The sequence below is a fragment of the Centruroides vittatus genome, unplaced genomic scaffold, assembly GCF_030686945.1.
Source record: "Centruroides vittatus isolate TY-2023 unplaced genomic scaffold, ASM3068694v2 contig_3134, whole genome shotgun sequence".
NCBI classification, from domain to species: domain Eukaryota; kingdom Metazoa; phylum Arthropoda; class Arachnida; order Scorpiones; family Buthidae; genus Centruroides; species Centruroides vittatus.
In genome coordinates this window covers 1-22,642 of record NW_027122020.1, presented here as the reverse complement: position 1 = coordinate 22,642, position 22,642 = coordinate 1, and the positions used below count along the sequence as shown (strand labels likewise).

The window sequence follows — 22,642 nt, the reverse complement described above, 5'->3', positions numbered from 1 at the left end:
TAATTTCTATAAGTTAATGGAAAACGACTTTTTGGAGTTAGGTTTGCCTCCCGATATCGATAACGCATTTAAAATAGGAGGGCCGAATAAAACAGTCGAAATTGACGAGACTGTAATATGCAAAAGAAAGTATGGAAGGGGCGTATATTAAAAAGTACGAAATGGGTTGTCGGCAGAATATGCCGGGAAGATGATAAATGTTTTATATGTCAGGTAAACGATAGATCAGAAATTACTTTGAATTGGATTGTTTATAAATATGTAAATTCCGGTAGTACAATAATATCCTTTCCATTCGTCCGTTATAAGTATATAGACGACATAGAAGGAGTAGATGTGGAACATAGAACAGTAAACCATTCGAAAAATTTCGTCAACCCCCAAACTGGAGATCATACTCAAAACATCGAACGTTTATGGGGGTATTTAAAGAATAAGAAACACCTGCCAAAACATTACACAAGCGATCTTTCTGACTCCTACATGTACTACTTATTTATGTATAAGAAATTCATGAATTGGTCCAGCAGAAAACCAGGCGAAAGAGTCCAAATTTTTGCACAACATTTACGTAATATCTATCCCGGGATCGGGAAAAAAGCGATATAGCTCGAACCAGAAACTGTTCCTTCAGCGCCAGCGTCGAATACGAAAAAGAAGGAAAACAAGAAAAAATGCAACGAAAACGAAAAGCCAAGAAGCCGAATCGAAACGAACATGGAAGAAAAGACCCGCAACAAGCGAAAAGGAATGTATCGAGGCTGGTAAAAAGAAAGGATCGAAAAGGGAAAGAAAGAAAGAAAAAAAAGGGGGCAACCATTGACTTGAGTAAATGTTTTTTTTATCTTTATTTTACTTGATTAGTATATATTTCCGCACGGAAGTCACGCGGTCTCCGATCAAAAGAAAATAATTATTTTTTCCGCGCAGTCTCCAGAGAAATTCAAGATGGCGGCCGGAAACGCGGCCATGTCAAACTAGGGTAAAATTTTCCCGTCGCCGTCTCGAACGTAGGGTAAAATTTTCTTCGTCGCCATCTTGGATCCTAGGGTAACATTAACCAAAATGTTTTAATATTTGAATCGATGTATACATCGACAACTTCAAGTGGATGCTTATAAATCATTGATTCTTTTAAACAAAATGTAACTGATATGTATTAAAAGACTGAGCCGCCATTCTTTCTGACCATAAAAGATATAATCGGACTCGTGTAATTTTTAAAACATCGCTATTTTACGAGTCTGTTTTCCCGAATAACATTATCAATCGAGTATTTCAATCGCTGTTGTTATACGATAATTTTCAATAACACCAAAAAAATATAAAACTTGGTTTTTTTATTTATTTTGTAATTATTTACAAAAAGGACGAAGACGCCGTATTACATTTTTTCCATTACTATAGCGCTTTTATAATTTTGCGTTATCGCGATAACACTGTCAATTTTTTTTTCTTTTACATGTTATTGTACAGCGTTGTATAATTGACCAAAAGCCACTGTTCGACGAACATTCACATTAAAATCCCAATTCAAAAGACTTTACTCAAAATTACAGAACATACACTTAACTCTTGGTATTCGCCAGGGTTATATTTTTTAAAAATCTCGTGAAAACAAAATAAGTATGCCTAAGAAGAAAATTGAGTTTGGTTTCGTCGAACATTTTAAAGATAAACGTTAAATTATAAAATAAAATATTGGAAATTATCTAATATATAACGTTTAAATTATTTCTAAATAGCAAGAAATAATTTTTATAAGTAATACAAAAGAGAGAAGAAATTCTGACTAAGATTAAAAATTCAGCAGGAAAATTTTGTTATGTAAACTTTCCTTCTTAAATTCTTTTAATACAGTGAAACCTCGCTTGACGAGCATAATTCGTTCCAGAATCTTACTCGTAATGCGAAACACTCGTTAAGCGAAACATTTTTTCGATAGACATTAACGTAAAATGCGATAATGCGTCCCACGCCGAAAAAATGCTCAAATGTTTTATATATAACTTTTCTTCAAAAAAATTGTACAATATACACTGTTAAAGAGTGTAAATCATCATCGTCCTTTCTTCTAGCGTAGAAAGAACCATCCTGGAATGAAAAATTCGATTTGCAAAAACAAAAAAAAACCACAGCTAATATGTTTGATAAACACTCCAAGCGATATGCCGAATTCTTGGGTTATGTAAAAACTATAATTAAATATTAGAAATTAATTAATTTGACTAAAAGTAGGCAGTTATGTTTCCATCTCATATTAAATTTAATAATTTTAATAGTTAATTTTTAATTCAGACATTTCTAAAATTTAATTCGGAATCGGTCATTAAATTTAATGACCGAAGAATTTGGCATATCGTTTGGCGTGTTTATTATATAAACGGGCTATGGTTGTTGATGTTTATAAGTAATACATGTGAACACAAGTTTGGAAAAATATGTGATCACAAGCGACACAGATGCAAGCGGAAGGAGTGCTAAAACAGACTGATGGAGCATGCCGCATGCGCAGAATTCGGGACTTCCCCTCTCCTCATCACTCGTTGTGCGAAATGCTCGTTAAGCGAGGCTCCACTGTATTTCTTAAGAAAACCTTTATAATATGCTGTACAATGTTAAATATTCTGATAAAAATAATAAATAGTAGTCATCTTTTAAAGCTACGATATAAACATCGAATATTAGACAATAGACAGCTTTCCCGTACAAAAAACGAACAGTAGCAAATTTTGTTTGTAATAAGATAATTCAGACTGTAGTCTATTTATACCAGCGGTTCTTGACCAGTAGTCCGCAGACCACCAGTGGTCCGTAAGAGTTAAAATATGGTCCGCGAAAGATTTAAACATTTATTCATTTTAAATTATTATTCCCACATTAATACAAACTGAATTTAATATTTACTAACAATTTTATGTTTTCTATTATAATAGTACTGTTAAGACATGTTACTCTTGAGTTTAACGATTACTTATGTTAAAAGTTTTGATTAAAGTTTATTTTTAGATTGACACAGTTTATTTTTCTTAACCCTTATGGTCCTTGCTAACAACAATGAAATGAAAGTGGTCCCTGGTCAAAAAAAGGTTGGAAAACGCTGATCTACAGCCTTAAGAGAAATTTCACTGTTCAAAGAACTAAATCATAGCAGTATTGTTCGGTAAATCAGCTTAAAGTTAATATTTTTTCAATATTGTTTGTAAATTCAATAAAATCTAGTTTAATATAAAATATGAATTTAAATATGAATACAAGTTTAACGTGAAATGAGTTATATTTTAGTATTAAATACAAACGAATAAGGCCGAGAGTTTGTTGTAATTTATGAGAAAGTTTTTCGATAATTGTGAAATCTATTTTCATTGTATAGTGAAAAAAATAGATGAGTGTGTAAATGTATAAGTTTTAATAAATCAAATACAGCCTCTTCAACCTTCAAAATTACCTGTACACAACGACGAAAGTTAAAGAACTAACGTTTTCGATTCTTCACCGAAATCGTCAGGTTCATTGACGCTTGCAAAATGGAATGCGATGAATACAGAACGCTTTTGAAATTCAAAAAATTGAATATCTCCAGAGTGTAGTAACGATCAAAGATATAAAATAAATTTAGTAGACAAAAGATTTACAAGGCAACCAAATCGGGGAGATGTATTAATTTCAATGACAGTAACGTATTATCGTATGCGTGGCGCTATATCCTTGAGGTGCATCCACATTGGTAGTTATGTATTATTCCTAAATAGATAGACCGCGTCATTATTATGATAGACTCCTGTCTATTAAATTTATTTTATATCTCTGATCGTTACTACTCGCTGGAGATATTCAACTTTTTGAATTTCAAAAGCGTTCTGTATTCATCGCATTCCATTTTGCAAGCGTCAATGAACCTGACGATTTCGGTGAAGAATCGAAAACGTTAGTTCTTTAACTTTCGTCGTTGCGTACAGGTAATTGCAGCGTAAAAATCTAGTATAAAACAGAAAACGTAAAAATTTTTCTGAAATTTTGGCTGAAACAGAACTGAAAATAAAGTAGAGCGTGACGTTAATTTTTACGCCGTAAAATTTTTACGCCAAAATTCCTCCAATAAAGAGAAGTCTTTTCTGTGACGTCAAAGTAGACACGTGCTTTTTATTCTAACAATGGCGGCAACGAGGGTTAACCCTACAATTGTGACGGTCTCGAAAAAACAAAAAATAAATGAAATACAGGGATTTATCGAATCCGTTCGACCACATCAGTGTCATGCATAAAAACACTGTATTTAAACAACGTTTATGGATGGCTGTAAGTGCAAAATTTCAAACAACAGGTAGGTCTTGTAAAATCGATATATAGGCCTAGTATTTAGATCACAAGTTCTTTATTTGAATTCGGAATATAAGTCTATTAATTTAAATTTTCTATATTATAGCAGAGGAAGTGGAGAAAAAATGGAAAGTACAAAGGGATAGATAATCTATATGAGAGGAAAAATTAATAAAATTAGCACTGTTGGTGGTAGTGGTGTTTCCTATTCGGCCAGAATTTTTACGTATGTGTGTTCCTGGCCTTAGTTCGTTAACTTTCGTCGTTGTGTACCGGAAATTTTGAAGGTTGAAGAGGCTGCATTTGATCTTATATGTACCGGTGTGATACCGGTAGTGAAAATTGTTTGTTTTAATAAATTTCGATTAATAAAAATGAATAAAAATTTAAATTTTTCTTATATTTTAAAAGTAATAAATTAACAAGTTCTTTGAGAATTTTACATATATATCTGATTTAGTTAAGAAAATCCTTTACAAATATTCATTCGATAATTTTTTAAAATTTATTTTATTAATTTTCCGCCGAACGAACTTCGACTCGTACGGCATACTCTCTACCATTCTTTAGCCTGTCCGCACATGACGACACTCGCGTTGATCAATATGAATCGCATGCGAGTGATAGCATTTGAAGCATATATATATATATATAAGACATTGAACGCGCGTCCGTCCGTCCGAAGTCTGTCCATGTAACATTATGCCAAAAAGGCCACTAGAGGCGCCCCTGTCGTGTGTCGTATTTCGCGCATTTAAATTAACAATATAAATTATTATTTACATTAACAGTATAAATTATTATTATTCATTTGGTCAATAGCCAATAACAATATGAATAATTCAGTATACAGTATTTGTAATAGGAATTTATTATTGTCACGGAATGCCTGTAACGCTCACTAGGGGACGTCTTTCAACACGGTCGGCAATCGGTCAAACATTTAAGCCTCGATGCGGCTCTCTGGTACTTTTGTTATCCTGTTTCCATGCCAATTTGGCTCTTCTCACTTGACAAACTGCCGACCCTTGCTCTAGCCGAAAATGACGTAGGCGATTTTTTAGAAAGCTATATCTCGTGAAGGGTCGCGGATAGGGGTATCATTTGACTATTTTGTTCCCACATGCGGGTCTACAATTTAAGGGTGTCGCAGATCCTTCTATTACAAGCTTGAGTTGTGTGAAACAGGCGGTTATATGACCCGTAGTGTAATTTTTGCAGGCCTATATCTCGTGAAGGGTTGCGTGTAGAGTGACGTCATTACTATAACTAAAAAGATTTTATAAAACACTAAAATAGATATATAAAATTACTTTATTTGTAAAGAAAATCAAAAATTATATTTAAAAAATTACAATCTTAATCCTGACAATGAAAAAAACCGCAAAACCCACAAATCTTGAATCTAAAATATTACAATATATACATGGACGAAAGTTATGATGTAATCCCTAAAAAACAATAACATTCTTTACAAAAAAATTAGATAGTTATTATGAATAAAAGCTGTAAGAGAATTATTGCTTAAAATAAACGTAAATAATTTTAAAAATATACAAAATAATCAATAAAATCTGGAAAATTCAAATTTATATTAAAAAATAATAATATATATTTTAGATTTATTATAATCTAATATAATAAATATTTTGTAGAAATACTTATCCTCGAATCTTGCACTCTTATTCTCTGAAATTATATGTACAGGTATACCTCGTTTTACGTCGGTAATTGGTTCCAGGAGAGGCGACGTAAGTCGAATTTACTTGTGTAGTTACGACGTAAGTCGTAACTAAACGTCAATAATGGAGAAAACGCCAATAATGAGCACTTAAAGACAGCTAAATAAGACGACAACACAGAAACACAGATGTTTTTATGGTTCGTTCCCTAGGATTTATGATGATTATATTAACATTTACTGTAAATGTACATATTTTAATATGATTTTATGTGCTTTCAACGCTTTTTTAGTGATATTACGACTTCAATGTTTATGGCGGACGGATTTAAAGTCGAATAAACTGACTTAAACTTGATTTTTATTTTTCCATATACTTTTTTGACAAACGACATATAATAGGGAACGACGTAACTCGAGGTATACCTGTATACGTAAATTTAACATTTACTGTTTATATAATAGTGTAGAAAAAATAACGTGTCAAAAGTATATAGACATCAGAAATTTTCTTTCGTATGGTAAATTTCCATGCAAGGTTCTATACACAGGGGAACGCCACACTGTTTACAGGAATATGTTGATTCTTTCCTAGTTACTTTTTTGGAACAAACGATGCATCTCCTTGCTGCGCGCTTTTTCGTACTTGTCGGCGAATTCTCTCTCAGAAAATGCCTCTCCAGGAGTCTGTTTGGGGTAATTTCCTTCATGTGTTTTCTTGTAGGGACTGGTTTCGTAACTCCACCGACGTACTTCTCCGTAAGTTGGTCCACAAGCTGCAACCGGAAGTTCAGTTGAGAAAGCGTTCCTGTAAAATTATGCGTATTGGAATATATAAATATATAGCGAGTTACAATATATAACGCATAAAAGCGATTAAAATGAAAACATTTACCTCCACACTTTTTATACAAGATAAAAGAATTGAAGATTGTAATGTCCAGCAGGTGACGAAACATTTTCTGATAGTATTTTTTTAGGCGAGTCCTTGCAATCGAGTATGTTGTAATACAATGGTCCGCTAGATCTATTCTCCCCATTCCTTTACTGTACTCCACACAGACAAGTGGTTTTAATTTTTCTTCTCCACCTTAAAATTTAAAAATATATAAATTTTAAACTCAGCTAATATAAAATTACTTTCTAAATATAAGAATATACTTACTTGTGGTTTGTATTGGGACCACTTCGGCACCAGATATCGCAATTAACTTAACGCGTGGTAATCCGCGTAGAAAACCGATTACCTGGTGTCGGGAGTCTTGACAGGAGACAGGATTTTGCAATCCTTTATCTCCGCATTTACCATCTATAAATATAAAAGTCCCTCCGCACTCGATATTCTTAAGAACGAAGTTAGAAAACCATCCTTTTTTGACAACCCAAAGTTAGTCTTGCCGATTAAGTGGTGCCTAAGTAATTTCCCTACTTGGCACCCCGGCTGTCCTGACATTTGTATTGGTAGATTGATATTGAATGGCCATCTTGTCGACGATTGGATTTGAACTGATCTGACAACAGTGAGGTAGGAACGTGTATAGAATTCATGTATAATGTATATATGATCATCTGACAAAACTGTTTCGTCATGCAAATCTTAAGTTTCTATTTATAAATACAAATTCTTTTATTAAAAAAGTTCCTTTAAATCACATTTTTTATTTCATTCCAGTCAAAATTCAAGTAACAAGAGTTAAAAATGTTAAGACAAAGTTACAACATTCCGATTTCAAAAGACGAATCATAAGAAAAATCATATTCTTCTGCCTGTTCGTATGTGCCATTTTTAAAATGTGCAAAAAGGGACGTCGGAAACGAAACTTTATTCCTCACTAAAAATGATTTTGTCATTTATACACAGAAATGTAATGTCAACAAATTCTGCAAATTAGTCACTTTGCAGCAGAGAACCTGATTTTAGTCATATGATGAAAATGAGATCAAATGATGAAATATAGTAATATAATTAGTGCACAAAAAGTTAGTTCTTTGCATCATTTCTCATTTTGACCAATCTAGTGTAGGAGTCCAGTGTAGACATTTTGGATCGATCCGGTAGCACGACAGTGAACGATTGGTAGCACGTTGATATGCTTTCTAGAAAAGAAAAAAAACTTAATAATACAAAATAATTTTACTTGTAATTTCGCCAAAACTTAAAAAATTTAAGTTAATACTAACGAAAAAAGGGTTAATGTTACCTTAGGATCCAAGATGGCGACGGGGAAAATTTTTCCTTACGTTGGAGACTGCGACGGAGAAAAAATTTTTTTCCCTAGAGTCGAGACGTCGAGGACGTAGGAATTTTTTTTTTCTTTCGGTTTCTACCCTGCGTTCGACGTGGCTGAGTTTCCTGTAACCTCGAAACGGAGACGGTAGTGTATATTTGCGACGGTAGAGGGAGCTTTTTCGTAACGTCGTGTGAGGTAAATCGGCGGGAAATATGTAGGGGTGTTACGAACGAATATGCAAATACATAATCTACGACGTGATTTCTGTTCCTTTCTCGGCAATTTTATGCAAATCGACTAGTTTCCAGTTGGAATCGTTTACTGCAGTGTTGCGACGAATTGAGTATTGGAATAATTGCTGTTTTTTGGCAAGATTCTAGATGTTTATGAGGGGGTCGGGACCTTGACAGGGCGTTAGAGCATATTAATAGGAACAAAAAAAGTCTAATAAACTATGGGTGTACGGGCGACCCTTCGCGAGATATAGCCCTCGAAAGATGCGCCTACGTCAGTTCCGGCCTCACTATCGCGATCGGTAGTCGCGTCGCTTGCCGTTAAAATTGCCTTTAGAAGACGTTTCCCCCCTTTTTTTACTTCGTTCAAGAACTACCGTGAATCGATCACTAGTTTAGCACATGGCGGCGTGTGGTGGCGCCCGTACGAGAGGTCAGTCGGGCCGCCATGTTCGCTGCCATAAAGTAACATTTATTTTTCGTCTCCGGTCCAAAAATGGGGTACCGTTGAACTCGTCTCGGTCCCGAGTTCAAATATATAATCAAAGTCCTGAAATTCCATAGGGAGTAATCTATAGTACACTCAATAGGGCTTGCTGCCTGTTAAACGCGCGATAGGCTTAGCGGAGAAAGCGGAGTCAGTTCCGACGTCGATAGTCATTTTGGGGGGCCTATATCTCGCGAAGGGTCGCCCGTACACCCATGGTGTTATTAGACTTTTTTTGTTCCAGTTAATATGCTCTAACGCCCTGTCAAGGTCCGACCCCCTCATAAACATCTAGAATTGTGCCGTTTTTTTTCGTTACGATATTTCATTTTCACACAATTTATTATCGGTAAATAATATATATATATATATAATTATTATTATTATAATTACTTTTCTCCAGTATTAGTAATTATTGTTAGTTTAATCCTAAAAGTTAGAAAAAAATAAAGTAATTAGAAATTAAGAAAAAACAGTGTTTTTTCCCTCCCCACCTCCCCGCGTTTAGTGTATTGCCAATTGTTCGATAATGAGTAGTTTTGCCGATTTGAGTTGCAACGACGAATTTTTGGTCGAGTTGCACCACCCGTGATTTCTACAAGTTAATGGAAGACGACGTTTTGGAGCTAGGTTTGCCTCCCCGTATCGATAACGCATTGAAATTTGCTGTAAAATTAAGCATGCAGCCGACCGAGTCCGTTTGCATTCCGTGCGATTCTAAATGCAAATTATATTATCGGAGTAATAGAGAAAGCTGTTTCTTGCGATGTAGTTAGTGCGGAACGAAGACTTCTGCCTTTGAAGGAACATTTAAAAGTAAATTTGGCCACATTTCTTGGGTTGCATTCTGTCGTTTATATGGCACTATCTATGTCTGGAATGTACGGCGACGACGTCGGCGATTGCGGCGGGCATATCCAAAAAAACGGGAGTATATTGGTCCAATCACATACGGTTGGTAATGCTTATAGCTTTGAGTAATTTGACATCGTTTAAAATAGGAGGGCCGAATAAAACGGTGGAAATCGACGAGACCGTAATATGCGAAAGAAAGTACGAAAAAGGGCATATATTAAAAAGTACGAAATGGGTGGTCGGCGGAATCTGCCGGGAAGATAAAAATTGTTTCATATGTCAGGTGAACGACAGATCAGAAATCACTTTGAATTGGATAGTTTATAAATACGTGAATTCCGGCAGTACGATAATAACGGACGAATGGAAAGGATATAAGCATATAGACGACATATAAGGAGTAGAGGTGGAACATAGAACAGTTAACCATTCGAAAAATTTCGTCTACCCCCAAACAGGAGATCATACTCAGAACATCGAACGCCTATGGGGGTATTTAAGGAATAAGAAACACCTGCCGAAACACTAGACAAGCGATCTTTCAGACTCCTACATGTACTTATTTATGTACAAGAAATTCATGAATTGCGACCAGGCGAGAGATTCCAAAGTTTTGCGCAACATTTACGTAACATCTATCCCGGCACCGAAAAAGTAGCGACGTGGCTCGAACCAGAAACCATTCCTTAAGCGCCAGCGGCAAATACGAAAAAGAAGGGAAACAAGAAAGAGGAAGGGGAAAAAAGCAAAGAAAAGCCAAGTAGTAATAAATCGAACGGAGGGAAACGCCAATCGACCAATAAAAGAACAGCCGAATCGAAAAGAACAGGGAAGAAAAGAGCCGCACCAAGCGAAAAGGAAAGTATCGAGGCTGGCAAAACCGAAAAAAGAATGGATCGGAAAGGAAAAAAAGATAGGAAGAAGTAGGCACCACCATCGAAAAGTGAGTAAAAAAAATTCTTTTTATTGTTTATTTCGGTTAACATCCGCGGAGTCTGCAGAGAAATTCAAGATGGCGGCCGGAAACGCGACCATCTTGAATCGAGAGAAAAATTTTTTTCCCGTCGCAGTCTCCAACGTAGGGAAAAATTTCCCCCGTCGCCATCTTGGATCCTAGGGTAATATTAACCGATTTTAGTCTTATGATGAAAATGAGATCAAATGATGAAATATAGTAATATAATAAGTGCACAAAAAGTTCTTTGCATCATTTCTCATTTTGACCAATCCAGTGTAGGACTCCAGTGTAGACATTTTGGACCGATCCGGTAGCACGACGGTGAACGATTGGTAGCACGTTGATAATTTTTCTTTTTCTAGAAGCATATTTTGTATTATTAAGTTTTTTTACTTGTAATTTCTCCAAAACTTAAAAAACTTAAGTTAATACTAACGAAAAAAGATTATTATGGTAAAAAACATGCACTTTAAGTACTAAAAATATTGTCAATCCTTAATTTGTTGTCACCGATTATGTTGTCTCCAATAACTCCTATATGACGATAATCCTAAAGGTTTCTCTGGAGAACCTTTTTACCTTCGAATTTAGATAAAATTTTACAATTTTAGGTTACGAGTTTTAAGAGTACATATTGTTTAATTAACCAAACAATGTTCTTAATATTAAGAAACTAAAAGTTCTTACTAAAAATTTTACAAATTTCCCCATATCCTTCTCTTAGTGGGAGTCAGGATGTAGACTACATTGTAATCTTCAGTTGATTTTCTAATAAATGAGAAAGAATCAACATGAATAAATTTATAATTATTTGCTCTAGTAATTTAGTGCTTTTACTCACGAATTGTTTTCCTCAAGTGAAGAAATGTTTCGATCCTCAAGAGGCGATTATGAGTCTACTATAAATTAAAGTTAATATTACACGTGTATACAACATAAGCATTCGAAAACACATACTTATACATACAACAAGAAGTACTTATAAGATTCGACCCTGTTTAAGACGAAAGCAGCCTTCACGACGAAGAATAGCAGTACTAGGTTGAAAAGTTTGCCACTCTGCTACACTTTTCAACATTCATGGTGACATTAGGATAAAAAAGTGTATCCTAATGTCACCTGTAAATAGACATTTACATTAGAAAACTAACAACTTAAATCACTATTAACGAAAGCCTTGCATTAAAGTATAGTCGTTATAAGATTGAAATTTAAAAAGTAATCAATAACCGTCTTGATCGTACTTTTATACAATCCTCTTCCAACTAGACCGTGATGGTGGATGCAAAAATATGCGAAATAGAATTTTATAATCTGTATTATTTTAATTGCGTTTCATAATTAATTGTTGTGAAAATTAATACAATAAATTTTAAAAAATTATCGAATGAATATTTGTAAAGGATTTTTTTTAACTAAATCAGATATGTATGTAAAATTCTCAAAGAAACTTATATTTTTAAAAGTAATAGATTAATAAGAAAAATTTTAATTTGAATTTTTATTCATTTTTATTAATCGAAATTTATTAAAACTCCTACACCTACACACTTATCTAATTTTTTTTTTAGCAATATCCAATGAAAATAGATTTCACAATTATCAAAAAACTTTCTCATAAATTACCACAAACTCTTGGCCTTATTCGTTTGTAGTTAATAATAAAATCGAACTCGTTCCACGTAAAATATACTAATTTCTTTATTATTTAAATAGTTATGCATTTTTTCTAATTATTCCGATTTAATTAAACAGGAAATTCCAGTATATTTAATAAACTCTGTAACCTTTGAATCGGAGAAAGTACGTATTTACAATTGCTCGAATGACAATTTTCAATATAATTGGTTCTTCTTGGTAGATGAATCTCGTTGTTCAGAAAAGTGTCCAAACATGAACCATGAAAATGGAGACATTCGTTCGCTCTATTTACGATGGATGGAATTACAGGAAAGTACTTTTTCTAATTTTGAGTATTTTTACCAAATAATGCACCGTATTTACTCGCATGTAATACGAGGCTTTTATTCATTTTTTACTTCTTCAAAAACCCAGGTCGTCCTATAAGCGCGAGCGAAGGATTCTTTTCGTTTTTGCAATCATTTCTGTGAACCGTGTAGGTATAGTTCGTACTGTCATTGTAGGTCTACTGTCTATTTATCGTAAGTTGGTACTGTACCTACTGTAAACAAATTAAGGCACACTTTCCTTTGTTTATTGGTTTAATCTTACGTCTATTAATTAAAAAACAGCGTTGCATCTCATTCGTTGGCAGAAAATAGTTTCTAGTTATTTATAAAAACATCAATGAAATGCAGGTCAATTAGCAATAATTATAAATGTAGCTATTTTATATTATGTAAAGTGTTATTTTTAACGAATATTAGCACATTCTGAATCATAAAAAATAAACTTTTTTCGGTTATGCTCATTACAATGTTTTGGTTTTGATTTCCATTTATGGCGTATTTAGGCAAACGTTGTTGTTTGCCTTAATACGTGCATTTGATAATATTTTATTTGTGACTAAACGAGATTAAGATGATAGGCAAGCAATTCTGTTAAGAGCACTCGCACTGAACGTTTCGCTTCATGCAGTCTAATTTGCAACTTTTTTAAAATGATGTTAATCCCGAAAATCTGGGGATCAGGAAAACTTAATCCCGAAAATTTCAAGACTAAAAGTGGTCGGGATCCCGGGATCAAATCCTCTACTCAATGCTCGTAATTATTTGACAAGCGGATTTATTCGTCGTGATATTTTATTCGTAATGATTTAATTTTGTTTGTAGGAAAGGTACAGGTACAGTACGTATCTTCGTGTGAGACTTTCCATTACTGATAACATAACTGCGGTAATATAAAGATGAATGTAATTTTATATTTAGTCACATTTCAAGTTAAGTTGCATTTATAATTACCATTAAATTTTTTCTTTTGTCACTGTGGTTTCGTGTTGCGCAAGTCTCTAACTACCTATTATTACGATTAAATTAATTAGCCTAATAAATGTGGCTATAATAAATTGGAAAGCTTATCACATAAGGGACTGACTGGAGTAAAATAGACTAAACTTTTACAAAAATTAGCCTTTAACCATAATCAAATTTTTAGTAGAATGCGTTTCGGGCACAAAAACTCATTAGCTTACATACACCCATACAGTATAAACACAAATATCTATCAAGACCATCATAACATAAATAGCTATTTCAGACTAAATACATTCTGGAATTGGCTGATCAGGAGTTTTTGTGTAAAGGAGTTTCCAAATAATTTACCTTCTCTCCATGTTCTATAGTTGGTCACGTGGTTAATCGTTGGATGAAAAATCCGTTTGTTTCGTTTCTTATGGATCCAATTCAATAAAAGAAGTTTTCTCTTGTATTTTATCGAATCATTACCTTTTTAAATCGGCTGCAAAGCCAGTAAAATTCCTTTCTTCCACGTTGACGTAATAAAGCGATCAACCAATATGGCGATGATAGTTTTGTTGGGCGGAGCGATGACGTTTATCACGTGACTGCACCCCCTCTATAGTCATCTCTTAATTTAATTTTGAAATTCACCTTTTCTTAGATCAATATAATGTGGTAGAAGCGTTTTCCTTCTTAAACGTGAATCCTTAACCAAATCCGCAGCCAGATTAACGTTCTGCCAATCTCCTAGTGATTTATTTTGTTTTAACCTATTATAGTTCATCAGTATATTATTACGAATTTGTTTCTGGCTTTAGAGTTACACATTTGATATTGATACTAGGATTGGGTATATAGACGGCCGGATGGCCGAGCGGTCAAGGTGGCAGCCTACCGCTCTGGGGACCCGGGATCGAATCCGAACTGGGTCGAATAATCCCCAGGAATTTTTCGGGGGTGGCCCGTTCGGATATGTCGGGCCCCGTCCCTCACCACCCGGTCGCCCCATTGTGGGCCTGGCCGAACCCATAATGAGCCTACTAAAAGAGGCCCTCTTAGTGCCCACAGGGCGGAAAGAGTTTTAAAAAAAAAAGATTGGGTATATTATTAATAGATTTTATATCTTCTTTATCAATACATTGTATTTTTAAAACAAATGTATGGAAATCCAGAAGTTCTTTATGATTCTTGTCTATCATAGTATTTGTAAAATCATACATAATTAATTTATTATAATTAATAACGTTAGTCATAGCATCGAAATTAAAAAGCATTTGTTCTTTATAACTACGCAATTTAGTCAATTCCAGTTCCATTTCTTCATATTTATCATTCACCTCTTGTAGTTGTTTTTTAAAATCAATAATTTCTGTATGAATATTATTAATTTCATCCCGAATAAGCGCAAATTGGGTATCTATCTTTTGGTTACTCGTTTGAACGGTTGATAGGTGGTCTGCCTCTTTTTGTACGTGTTTTCTGTAGAGATCATGGGTTAGATTCTGTGCCGGATATTAATAGTAACAAAAGGATTAGTTCATAACTAATCATTATGACTCACAGAAATAAATATCTTCTTAAGATAAATTATTGAAAAAATAACTTTGTGACTTTTTTTCTCCATTTTATCAAACAGTCTTGGCGATTGAGTGCCCCCGTACTATCTGATTATTCCTAATGCATAGACTTGTCATTAATTAATTGGCAATAGTTTTCAGTAATCGAAATGGATAAAGAATAATTTGGAAACAAAATTAAAATTTATTTTTTATTCTATTTATCAAAATACAGAGACTATACTGTAGCAACTTGCGACACTGGTTTTCGTGTTCTTGTCGTGTCGTTCGGTCTTCGTGTTTTTCCGTCTAACGAAGAAATGTACTATACAAGTAGCATGAAAATGAATTATGTTGGCTCTAAGAGATATGCGGTGTTCCACTTTTAAACAGCCAACTTTGAGTTTTAACTCTCGTCCTCTAGTACATGTTCAGTTATCTTCCAGTAAATGCACGTCTCCGTTAACTCATTCTTCAGTGCTTGGTCCACGTACTCTTCTACGTTTAATTAATTAATTTATCCTTCAAAGAAGGTGTACAAACTTAACTTCCTTATGTCTATTAGCAGAGTTACAGCACCGTAATAGGGCTTTCTTGTATTAATGTTCCAGTGCATGTATCGCATTTTCCATGAATATTCTTTCGAACAATAAAGCAGTTTAATAACAGCGTTTGAAATAAATTACATATAGCATTGTTCATAAAAATCGTATTAACATGTTTCGCTTTTCTGCACGAGAACGATGTTCAAAATGAAAAAGTTAATATATTCGCATCAATTAAAGAATGTCGGTTATAACTAGTGTCAAAACAAAATAAAATTCTGCTTTATTTGAGTTAATATAAAAACTGATTTTCTCAGCCAAGCCCAAAAGCGTTTGAGAAACAATGAATCAACTCGATAGTTAATTTAACCAAAATGAAGTTTGTTCCGCTAACCGTGTCTTTTTCAGAGAATAATTGAAATTCTTTAACCTTTAAGGTATTCATTTGTTATTCATTAATTGCTTCAACTCTATTGAAAGAAGAGTTATTGTTTTTACTTCTAAGAATTTATTGGTTCCACAAATTGGCTTAACGGTTAAATTGTGTAATGTACAGATTTTTCCAAAAGATGGGGTTTTACTAAACACGTTATTTTCTATAGCATAATTTATTGTTTTTATAATATAAATTGCTCTACATTTACAAGAAACTTTGCCAGTCTCCTCCTCGGTAAGGTGGTGAAAAATGTGCGGATGTGCTATAAATAAAAAAATTAATATTACACGTGTATAAAACAAGCATTCGAAAACACATACTAGTAGTTACATCAGGAATTCTAATCTGTTTAAATACAGGGAAACGAAAACGAACAGGATCAATAGAAGAATATTGTTGTAAAGACCACTTCGCAAATGTCTTATAGTTGCGGGATAGTTGTATGTCAATACCATCGATCGATTAATATTATGACAATAAGTGATGATTGACAACAACCAGATTAGTATACTGTAACAGATAAAAAGTATTGTTCGGCTTTTTGCAACTTGCTATCCTCTCCTATTCCTATTTTCAGCGGTCAAAATTCGTCTTTTGGAGTATTTAAGTTCGGAAAGATTATTTAAACCGATCGTACGTAATTAACTCTTTTAGAATATTGAAGGCGGGACTTTACGTTTTCATAATGCTGTCTACGGACCATAGCGTCCGTTATTTAGAGTGTCTGCTATTTAGAAGTAAAAATGCCCGTTAAGTAGAGATGTCCGCTATTCCGGAGCGCAGTTTTACTGCATTATGACCTCTTGTTTACAGATCTGACATAACTTGGAAATTGTAGATGTTCGTAACCAGAAAAGATTTCCAGAAGCATTTTTACAGTTAGAAAATATCAACTTTTAAGTCGCCTTATACTTTATTTTATTCCCAATTCCACCTTTTAATCTCACGAGTTAGAGCATTCCGTTCCGAACAATGTAATTCATTCTCATTTTTAACTAAAAGTAATTACGAATAAAGCATTCGTAATTTGTAATTGTGACCAGAAAATACTACATAACGAGTTTCGGCTATTGGCGCTGTTTTATGAAGCGGCATAATTTAGAACTAATGCTCGCTAGAGTCTTGTAATTATTTAATATATTTTTATATCGGTAATTTTTATTCGATAAAAATTATAAATCTGGATTATTACCGTGCCAATTGAATTGGGAAGACATCTTAAATCGCATTATTAACCCTTCGTCACGCGCGCGCTCAGTCAAATCGAAATCACGCGCGCTCGGTCAATTCGGCACCAATTTAAAAAATTAATTAATAAAAATTTAACATCGGAAAACGGGTATTTTTACTTTAATCCAGTTTACTAATATGTTTGTAATCGAATTCAGTCAAAAAAGTTTTAATTTCATCATAATTTATTGATGATTTTAATTTTTTAATATTAGAAGGTAATTAGCATAAATTACAAAGTGTCGTGTTTCATCTTCGCTCCTGTTCAAGTTTATTGCTCTAGGCACGCGCCGATGTTTGTTTTTAGTTCTACTGGTGATTAGGCTTTTATTTCAACCTCGTCCGTTTTGGTTACAGAAGATGGGGAGACGGGCGTCACGTGATCGCTTACCTCACATTTTACCACAGAAATTACCTTACCTTGAAAGTTTTATTTTTTTTCTCAATTTTAATTATTATTAACTATCTTTTTTTGATGGATTCTCATACTTATATGTGTTATGAAGTTGTAGATATTTTTTTTATTAAGTTTTACAAATTTATTTTTTTTTCTTCGATTTTTATATATAAAATATACGAAAATTCAGATATTTATTAAAATTTATCAGAAATGCTAAACTATAAGTACAGTGTGTTTTACAATACTATTACGAACAGATATCGTCAATTATTTTATAAACATATTTATAATTTTAATTTTTATAAATTATTTAAATTGATGCAACGCGAAGCGCTCAGAATCAATTAATTACTGTCGCGCGTTATTAAAGATGGCGATGGGACTCGATTCAATTACTTCTTCATTTCAGATGTTAATTAAAAAGTGTTATTTTCATATAATATTAAATAGTGTATGTTTATTATAATTAATAAATCTATATAGGAATAATATATATTAATTACTGAGTGTATTTAAAAAATAAAAAAAACGGAACAAAAATATAATAGAAAAAAATGTTTATACTATACCAAAATGTTTTTTACATCTATTCTATTAGATCTATAATAATCCTGACGATGGTGGACTTCACGCCGATCTCTGAATAAGCAAGAGACGAGAAAATTGACATCCAGGCGACACTTAACGCCTAGATGTCAATTATCTCGTCTCTTGCTTACATCTATTCTACTTTCAATACAAGAGTTATATAAATAATAATTAAGATAAACAGCATAAATTGGTAATACAGATAAAATTATATTATATATTATTTATTTATACATTTAAATATTCATTTCTATTATTCGTTTATACATTTTACATTATACAATGCTAAAATTTTATGTACATCTTGTATTGCAAGAATTATAATTAACGTATGCAAAAAAAGTTAATTTTTTATTTTCTGGGTTAGGCATAAGGGGTTGCTTTCAGTGACTTGCAAACAGGATTTTTTAGATGCAGTATTCAACAAATAAACAATTTTTATTGATATATATATCTATAAATATCGTTCATTTGTTGGACAATATTCAAAAGGTCCTGTTTGCAAGTCACTGAAAGCAACCCCTTATGCCTAACCCAGAAAATAAAAGAAATACAGAAAAATAGGTAATATAAAAAATGAATACGTTCATATAGTATTAACTTTCTAATTCTATTGTTCTTTCTGAACTTTCTATACATGACTTACATAAATTATGTGAGTGCTCACCACAAATGTATTTATTACATCGAAAACATTTATTTGTCGTCTTTCTGCCTTTTTTATAACCGCAATCAGAACAGGATGATCGCTTCCGTGATGTTGATGCTGCAGATGTGGATGCCGCAGATGTGGATGCTACTGATGTTGATGCCGGTGATGTCCCTGTTGATGCTGTTGTTGATTCTGATTCCGATTCTGATGTTTCATGTTGCAATTTAGAGAATTGAAGGGCTGCCGTTCTAATGTTTCTGGGTAAATTTTCTTTTTGTGCACGTAATTTTAATTGCGGAGTCATTAGTTCGATCGATAGCAGTTTCATGAAGTGTCTTCTGCGTTGATTTTGTGGAAGTTTATTATTCAGATAATAAATGACATGAGAATTTACGGCCGAAATATTTAGCAAACTATAAAAAATAACAAGGGGCCAGCGTCGGCAGTATCTTGCGCAATTATAACGTGACGCCAGTTTATCAACAACGTCGACGCCTCCCTTTGTAAGATTGTAAAACGTTACGATTTCGGGTTTGTTTTTTTCCTCGGTTGAAGAATCAATGCTATTGTTGTGGTGTAAAGTTGATAGTAAGAGAGTTACTTTATTTCTTTTGGGAGAATATGAAACTAAAGTACACTTTTTTTGGAATCCAAACATGCTACTGAATACAGTTCTGTTTCTCGAAGTAATGAACTCTGGCGGTATTTCTCTTTTATTTTTTTTAAAGTACCGACTGACGTCAGCTTTATGTCTAATAATTTTAATGCAAGTTCGTAACTCGTAAACCAATTATCAAATGTTATATTCCTTCCAGAGCCTGCTACGGGTTTACATAATCTTAACACAACATCTTTAGGAGAATTACTTGTGAAATATTGGCCCTGCGGTTGCATTCCCGCATATACTTCTAAGTTGCTACTATAAAAAGTCCTTGAATCTGTCAAGGCAAAAATTTTTATCCCATATTTTGACGGCTTGCTTGGAATATATTGCCGGAATTGGCATCTGCCCTTAAATGCCTCCAACATCTCGTCTATAGTTAAATATTCCGATGGGTAATAATTCTTTTGGCAATTAGTAACAAATTTCTCAAAAAAATCTCGCACCGCAGCGAGTTTGTCAGTATTACGACGATCATTTCTAGTAGCTTTATCGTCAAATCTTAACGCTCTTATTAGAAAACTAAATCTTTTCTCTGACATCACAGGTTTTATAATTTCTATTCCGAAACCATCGGAGGTCCAAATATCTCGCAAATTTACTGTATTTAATTTCATCACCGCACATGCAAACAATATTCCTATAAAAGCTTTTATTTCACAAATATTTGTTGAGATGGCATCACGCTCGCGGCTAAATTTTTCTTTTATTCTCTCTATATACTTATTTGTATTTTCGACAATATGATTTAATATATCGTCATCAAAAAATAACTTCCAGCATTCCGAAGGTGTTTTGACGAACTTTGCTCTTCCATTTGGGCCAGGCAAATGAGTTATAATATTTTCTTTCTCTCTCCTCTGAGTTTGAAGGGGCATTTCCTTATTCCACCTAGTTACACGGTCTTTACCCATAAAAAATGAACCAGAAGTACTAACCTCGTCTAGGTCTGAACAAGATTGTTCAGATTCAGAGTCCGATTTTCGCTGCTCCAAAATATCATCCTCTTCCTCCGAAGAAAAAACATCATCATCATCTTCAATCATCTCTGTTATCTCCGAAGATGAAAGCAAGTAAAAATTACTTTTATCCATAGCGCTGTTTTAACACAATCGTAAAAAAGAAGAACTATACTCGAAACCAAAAACAGCAACAAAAACAATGACGAGCTAATGCGAAAAAACTGCACTTATATAGTATCAGAGTAAAAAGTCACGTGACAGAGAAGGGAGAGGACTAAAATTTACCAAATATGGAAATATGTGAATAGGGTTCCTTATTTGGTAAATTTTTTGTAAGCTCCCTTTTCTGTCACGTGACTCAATAATTACTGCCCTAGACCAAGCCTAACCTTGTTTGGGAATCGAAGTTTTAATTTAAAAAAATACAATTTGACAGGAGATTGATTTATTTTATTTATTTGTAGTTTGGTATCATCTTACGAAGTTTTATGACAGTAGTTCCAATAAAATTTTTATTTATTTAAGTAATTATAATTATTATTTTACCTATCATTCAGTGTTTTTACGGCAAAAATTGAAAATTTTAAAACATTCCATTTCTGGATTCATCTGAAGACAGGTACTAGAGTTATACCATTTATTTGAAAGTTTATTTACATTCTTAGAACAATAATACATATTTGAAAAGACGGCAAACAAAAAAAAAAACCCTCATAAAACCCATATGATCTATAAGTATTAAACCAACAGCAATAAAAGAATATTCCAATTCATGAAAGACAAAATATAGGGGAAAAAATGTATTTTATAAAACTTAACATTTTCGATGCTACATTTTTATGTGCATAGTTCATATGTATTTTACAAGCGATTTTTTATATCGTCTATTGAAATGTGTACTATTGTACATGTGAGATTCCAGACAGGGTCCAAATACCTCGCAAAACGTAAGAGAAATAGAAAAATTTCTCTAGAAAAAGGACTGTGTAACATCAATATGTCGTGAAGGTACGAAATAAACAACGTAAGTCGCAGGTGTGACTTGATCATAGGTGTTAAATGTCAAATAGAAAGATTGAACTTCGACTTGGACGCTTGTATCAACGACAAAATTTATATAAAACGCAAAAACAGCATGGCCGGGGAGAAGAAAAAACAATCGCGTGATGGTCATAAAAATGTCATTACATCCTCGATTTCTCTACTATCTAACAGAATAAAATACTCGTTGGTGTAATAAAAAATGAAATTTTTATTATATTTTCTGTAATTTGATTTGTAAATGCAAAAATTAAACTTAAAAAACATCAACTCACTATAAATAATTTTATTTATTGACATCAGATTTATTAAATTTCACGAAATTGTATTATTTTTAACCTCAGAGTAGTAAAGCTTGTTTTTTCTAGCAAAAATAATAGACTCGCTAGTCCTCAACTGTCAAAAAGAAGAAACTACTAATCGCTTTATTACTTTGTTTTCAAAAACTCCCCTTTCTATCAGCTGATAGTAAAATGGCTAACAAATTGTTTACTTTCACTTAGAAAAATGTGATGATGTCATAAAACTTTATAAAAACATTTAAAAATACCAATGGAAAAATTTAAATTATTTCTGATCAAATTTCAGTTTATTAGAAGTAATTCACTTTAAAATAACGCCATTATAAACAAAGAAGCGCGCGCGCGCGCCACCGCTGCGGCTATTTTTAGTAACAACAACTGGCGGGAAATTTGAAAATTGAAATCCGAGATAACGCGCGCCATAGTGCCGATTTGGCACCAATAATTAATTAAAAATAACGGAACGCTTTAAGCAAAAAATGAATAGCGCATCATAAAATTGAAGAAAAATTAGACAGGTAATAATTTTTTCAGATTTTTCGGACAATTAGAATTTTTACACGAACTAATTAAAAATCGATTGGTG

General features: G+C 33.2%; 1 protein-coding gene and 1 long non-coding RNA gene across 2 annotated transcripts; both read right to left on the bottom strand.

The window, feature by feature from the left end:
* Positions 1–5,944: 5,944 nt before the first annotated feature.
* LOC136973327 (uncharacterized) lies at positions 5,945–7,198 on the bottom strand. The gene is made up of 4 exons (XR_010880473.1): positions 7,167–7,198; positions 6,897–7,091; positions 6,501–6,809; positions 5,945–6,007 (listed from the first exon to the last, which is right to left on the bottom strand). It is a non-coding gene; the product is annotated as an uncharacterized lncRNA (long non-coding RNA).
* Positions 7,199–19,717: 12,519 nt separating this feature from the next.
* LOC136973325 (piggyBac transposable element-derived protein 4-like) lies at positions 19,718–20,845 on the bottom strand. The gene has a single exon (XM_067268058.1). The coding sequence runs from the start codon at positions 20,843–20,845 to the stop codon at positions 19,718–19,720; it is 1,128 nt and encodes a 375-aa protein (XP_067124159.1).
* Positions 20,846–22,642: the final 1,797 nt, after the last annotated feature.